Consider the following 6103-nt stretch of genomic DNA (forward strand, 5'->3'; position numbering starts at 1 on the left):
TGAGCTTAGTTTTCGTAACACGCTCCACCAAAACTTGCTGAGATCTTACGCTTTAACGGTGTAAATAACTATTATTTCTTAAAAAATTGATCATTTTTGCTACAAAATCTGTCAATTCACAAAATTTAATATATTTTATATGAATATTATAATAAATTGCACAATTTCAATAAGTATGACACTTTCTATGGTTTTTATGCTAATTTCCTGACTTATAATTTTTTTTCAACACTGACATTCTTGCCCAGCTCCGACTTGGACTTGTATTCGTACTTAGTAGCGTGTTATAGTTTTCGGTAGTAGTTAATTTCGCTTCTTGCATATTAAGACCATAGGTTTCTCGGTGTTGAAAACTAAAACTTGATTGACCATAATCTCTGAAAATCAGATCGGCGAAAATCTTTGCTTATTTATTTACTTATTGGTATTATGTTACTTATGATATTATAATTTTATTCTATGTTATCGAAATGATGTGTACGAAAATTACTTGATTTACATATAAAAACCATCCATTCCTTAAAACTTGGCCAACAAAAAAGATCGTGTGACCATCACGTTGAGAATTTTATGTCTCCATTAAGACTTAGTAACTTGGTTTGCGACTCATGTTGACCAAAAATGTGTTGCAAAGACGTGGAATCATGTGAAAAGTTGCGTTATTCGTCTTGTACCGACATCATACCCACGTATAGTTCGGAGTACCGGCGGCTACGGTGTCGCTATTAAGAGTTTCAATTGAAAAATAAATTTGATATTCGAATCAGTTATTTGTCAATCAACGCTATCGTTTATCATTAATAAAACCTAGATAACTTAGTTATGCATTGCTACTGGTCTTATATGCTTTTTATTTACTACGAATGACAACTTCAAACGACAACGGTTAAAATGAATGGCCTTTATCAATATGAATGAACAAATTAATATATCCTTAAAATATTTTAAAATGATAGGAACATTTAAAAAAACTTCGTCCACATGAACAAAATTGAGAGCAATAAATAGACCTTCCGTGTGATCAAAAATATCCACAATCCAATAGCTCCACCAAGATGATTTTCAAAGTCGCTGTATTCTTAACGGTACCAATTTGTTTGGCTGCCCTATGCTGGGGACAAGGTAAATAACAATTATATTCGATATTAAAACTTAAATATTGAAATACTAATCAGATTAAATGTAAAATAATTGACTTTTACCCGACGTTTATAACATTGTCTCTTACGAGAGAAGAATTTACATAGGATTTATAAATGAAACATTTAGCTACATAGGGTTGACGCAGATTCCAATAGTCGTGATTTCCACCCAAACCGCGGATGCGCATAACGTAATTGTGTTTATTACTTTACCCAGCGATGTAAAAAGGTATAATAAAACTATTAAAACTATTATAATCAGCTAGGCTAATACCGAAGGCACCACCTTAGGCCCAAGTCATCTAGCGACTTATAATGCCTTTAAACAGGTAGCCGGGTTACAATGCGTAGGAGGGTGATGGCAAGCCCTTCATGCCACGCGAGCTAACAGCTCTCTATACTTTCTAGGCATAAGTTTTTATTTAAAGACTGAATTTTCAGTAATTAAAAGTGTATATGATGTATTTCTCCCCTCACTATTTTTCTTGCGAAACGTATTTTGAAAAATCAGCGGGAACCTACGCGCGTACAAGTTTCAAGCGAAAAACATTCGCACTATAGATAAACGAATACTTCAACCTAAAAGATGCGTTATATACTTCGGCTATTATTTAAGAATACAATTTTATGCGCAGATGGAAAGAAACCTGTTTTAGGGAAATTCGAACCCGATGACCAAATATCGGCCCAGTGTCAAAAGAGATTTCCGACTTACAAAAGCGACAGATACAAGATTGAAGGCCAAGAGGTAACATGTTTTAAATCAACAATTATTTACCTATGAGTATATCAAGTTTTCATAAAAGCGAATATAAAGTTGTGTTTTTAGCGGCATCTCCAAATTTGTTAAGATTTTGGAAGTTTAGAAAGAGGAACTAAATAATTGACGTCAACTTACAACGGCGAATACGGCCCTGCTATTCAAGTCCAAGTTCCTCAAATTTAAAACATTCACTGTCTTCTGACTGAGGTTTAGCGTTAAAATTTAAATCGTAAATTATAATAAACACCTGTTTAATTGAACAAACATAACTACGAATATGAAAAGGTACTCATCAACGTAATTGTTATAACTATTTTAATTCGTATAAACTAAATACTTATTCTCAAACAAAATATTCTAATATTCATTAATCAAGGTATTTAAAATTTATATAATCGTTTAGTTTGTGTACTAGAATGCTTAGATTTAAATAATTCCCGCTCTAAAAAATCGGCCATAATTTAAAACCTGTCCAAGAAAAACAATTATTTGGTCAACACGTTGGATAGCTATACGGAGGACGTCATAGAAAATTAAAATTTATCATCCTGCTACGAGGTGTATAGTAAAATTATTTGTTGATATACGCTAGCGTCAGGATAGTCTAGCTTGTCGCGCCAACAACGACTATTAACGAAAGATTGACCTTCCTGCTAGTGTTATACTCAATTGTAAAATTCGTGTTTTCCAGAAGCAGGAAAAATAATCATTATTAAATCTTATTAAGGGGTATCCGAACACCTGTGAAATAACATGCCATGTGACAGATTTGAAAACCAATAAAGCAGTATATTCGAATAGACAATACCCAAGGGACAACTTCGACCCGTGCCAAACTGAAAATAAGGAAGACGGACAGGTACGTTGAAAACGCCGCTATCATACACACTTTGATGTTAACTTGATGATCATTATTTCCTGTTGGAATAGGGCTGTTGGAACAGAGTGTGCATTCCTAAGGACGACGCAGCCGCAAAAGCCTGCAAAGAACTTTACAGCGACAAACTGGTCCTTATAGCTAAAGGAGTATCACCGAATTACGCGAACTGCAACGTTCAGTGCTTCATTAATGGCACATTATCTAATAAAGCATGCGCTACGCTGACATACGCTGATGGAACGCCATGCTACACGGTACTTCTCTCATAATACTCTTTGGTCCCTTTTCGATCTAGCTTCTTTAGTCGCAAGGTTGATTTCACTAAACCATTATTAAAAACGTATTGCAATTGGCACAGAATGGCGTGAAAATGTTAGAAGGGTAAAATCATGTTCATGAATGATTACCCCATTGATTCCCCGTCTGCGTTAGCCACCTCCGACCAGCGGCGTAGCAGCCAGGGGGGCAAAGATACAATGTCATCGCCTAAATTTCCTACTAGGGGACAACACCTGTATTCCCCCCCTGAAATATTTTGAAATTGTTTATACAACCATAATGAAAAAGAAAAATTGGTAGTTTAAAACTTTTAACAACAAAGTAAGAGTGAATTAAAATTCTGCTTTCGATTTTTTAGTCCAATTGAAGTAAAATTTCAAAATATTTGTCCTTTTTTTATAATATTGTATATTGCAGAGAGCCTCTCTCGCTTCGCTCGCAAAAAACGTTCCTACGCCCCTTCCTCTGAAGTATAAGGAGATAACGAAGCGTAACCCAAAGTAAATCAGATATATTTAGAGCAACTCAAACATGTTTTTTATTTACTATCACCAATTGATATCTACGGCACGGTCAACAAATAGTCAAATATTTGCCTAAACTTCTGAATTTGTGCATGCACCTTCATTTAGTCTTGATATATGTGCCAAAAGTCCCCATCATTGGCTTGTGCACACAATGTTTATTAAGAGAAAAAGACCGACAAAAATTGCTTTTCGTTTATATTTACATTCATTTGGAATATTAAATCTACTACAAAAACAATGAGCAATTGAACTGAGGTTGCGCTAAAACTATTTCTAGGATGATAAATTTACATAGGACCTATACTTTTTGTAGTAGATTATATAGCTTGAAATTAAATACGAACGTAAAAAAATTAGTTCCCATCGTTCCCCTTCTTTGTGGAAAAGGAGTGGCTAGTTCGTATCGGAAAATATCCCCCCACTCCTGCAAACGACATTTCCTTTGTTCGAAAACTTACGTTTCCTTTTAAGGCTTTAAGCGCCGCCGACTACATTTCACCTAGGTTAATACCAAGGCACCACCCCAGGTCTAAGTCATCAAGCGAATTTTAATGCCGTTAATTCAGGTGGCCGGTTACAATGCGTAGGAGGGTGGTGGCAAGTTCTTCATGTCACGTGAGCCAGCAGCTTCCTACACTCACTATTACCGTTAACCTCTACAAGTTAACATGGAAAGAGCAAAACCCCTTAAACCAGGGGGGAGATAACTTGCAAACTCAACGCAGAATTAGCTGTTCCGAGTTTTCACCCAGTGCCACAAGTTGGGTTCAAAGCCGGCTTCTCCCGCTGCGAGGCGGAAGTGCAAACCACTTTATTCCATTGTGTCTTTTCTTTTGAAGTGGTTTGCTTGCATAGCTAAGGTGCTATACAGTCAGCCACCTTCCAGTGATGAGATATTAGGAGGATCCTTTTCGCTTATTCTGGGATATCGGAGTAGGGTAAGAAGAGTAACCTTTGACGTCATTGTACTCTAATTCTGTGGTGGCGAATAGTTCGAGTTGGGGTCATAACATTTTCCCAAAATGGCTGTCTGGGCCATTTTACCAGATAAATTCTGGCTTATCAGACGGTTTTATCAGTTTACTCCCACTTTTGAGGAGGACCTTGACGAATAGTTCACGGTGTAAAGTCCATATCCCCACCCAAAAAAAGCGTGAATTTACCGTCAAAGAACAAGTGGGAAGTATCTACCTAGAGTAAACCGAACCACTTTGAAGTGCTTGCGTATAAAGAAGCTGATCGTGTGAAAACCTTTCTGAAAGTTATAGTTCCCAAATCTAGTCTATTTTTCACATTGTTTTAGAAGTTTAATGTTTTGTTTATTTTTAGAACGTCAATGGATACAAGTGCCAAAATGGAAGGTGTCTGAACAAGAGAGGACGCTAACGTACCATATTACGAAGTAAAATGTACACTCTCTGAATAAAACCTATTGAAAGCATTCAATTATTTGCTCTTGATATTCAGCAGACCCATTGGCAAAGTACCGTTAACAAATTACGTGACCAAAAAAACTCTAACCGCCTCCTCTTAACAAAGAGTGAAATTCATTTGGAATCTGCCCTTAAAGGCTTTATAACGTTAAGCAGTGCCTTGATGTAAATGTACAGCAAGAACGTAAGCTTATATCTATATCTATATATATATATATATATATATCTATCTCTATATATATATATATATATCTATCTCTATATATATATATATATATAAATATATATGTATATATATATAAATATGTATATATATATATATATATATATATATATACATATATATATATATATATATACATATATATATATATACATATATATATATATATATATATACATATATATATATATATATATACATATACATATATATATATATATATATATATATATATATACATATATATATATATATATATACATATATATATATATATATATATATATATATATATATAATTGTATCTATATAATAAAAAGCTGTTGGGTGGTAGGTAGGTAGGTTCGTCAACCGATTTTGGCGATTTATTTCTCGCTTATCCGACGCTTTTCACGCGCGCGTTACGGGCGCGTGGGTCGCGTGGCATTTTTTTTTCGTACGCTGCGATTCGCGTTTTCGCATCGAGTCGGCTTTGATTTCCGATTTGGTTTTTAAATTCTTTATTACAAATTTTCAAAAGTGACGCAAATGTTAGTTTCTAAAAATGCTCAAAATCAGTCACCCCTGAGAGTTGGGCCGTGTTAGTCCCAACACGCAATACACCCGAAATTTTCTTACTGTCTGCCGCGGATTTCGGAGGGTGGCGGGAGGGGTGGGTCGTAAGGGGTAGTTTCAGAAGCCCTGTGAGTTTCGGTAACGGGGAGGTGGGAGGTGGGGGAGAGGGTAGGGGGGGAGGGGTTCGGGTTCGTTCCGTTTTTAAAGTCCCGTGGCCTTTATGCATCAGCCATTGGATACAGGGGGTTTAAAGGGGTACAGTGGGGTTTGGTACAACTGCGAATTTGAGTAATTTTGCGGG

General features: G+C 35.7%; 1 protein-coding gene across 1 annotated transcript; it reads left to right on the top strand.

The window, feature by feature from the left end:
* The first annotated feature begins 1050 nt into the window (after window positions 1-1050).
* On the top strand, window positions 1051-5037 carry LOC149962005 (uncharacterized). The gene is made up of 5 exons (XM_090173656.1): window positions 1051-1122; window positions 1778-1890; window positions 2633-2764; window positions 2836-3039; window positions 4921-5037. Exons 1-5 carry the CDS (start codon window positions 1056-1058, stop codon window positions 4975-4977), a joined length of 573 nt encoding a protein of 190 aa, XP_090029782.1. The 5' UTR covers window positions 1051-1055; the 3' UTR covers window positions 4978-5037.
* Window positions 5038-6103: the final 1066 nt, after the last annotated feature.

This window comes from Leiobunum rupestre, chromosome 1 (assembly GCF_980474605.1).
Source record: "Leiobunum rupestre chromosome 1, qqLeiRupe1.1.hap1, whole genome shotgun sequence".
Taxonomy (NCBI): domain Eukaryota; kingdom Metazoa; phylum Arthropoda; class Arachnida; order Opiliones; family Sclerosomatidae; genus Leiobunum; species Leiobunum rupestre.

What these genes read in the sequence shown, in the direction of transcription:
- LOC149962005 (XM_090173656.1), top strand. Translation starts at nt 1,056, where the DNA reads ATGATTTTCAAAGTCGCTGTATTCTTAACGGTACCAATTTGTTTGGCT. An exon ending in TGCCCTATGCTGGGGACAAG is followed by an intron (nt 1,123 to 1,777) that starts GTAAATAACAAT and finishes TTTTATGCGCAG; the next exon opens with ATGGAAAGAAACCTGTTTTA. An exon ending in ATGGAACGCCATGCTACACG is followed by an intron (nt 3,040 to 4,920) that starts GTACTTCTCTCA and finishes GTTTATTTTTAG; the next exon opens with AACGTCAATGGATACAAGTG.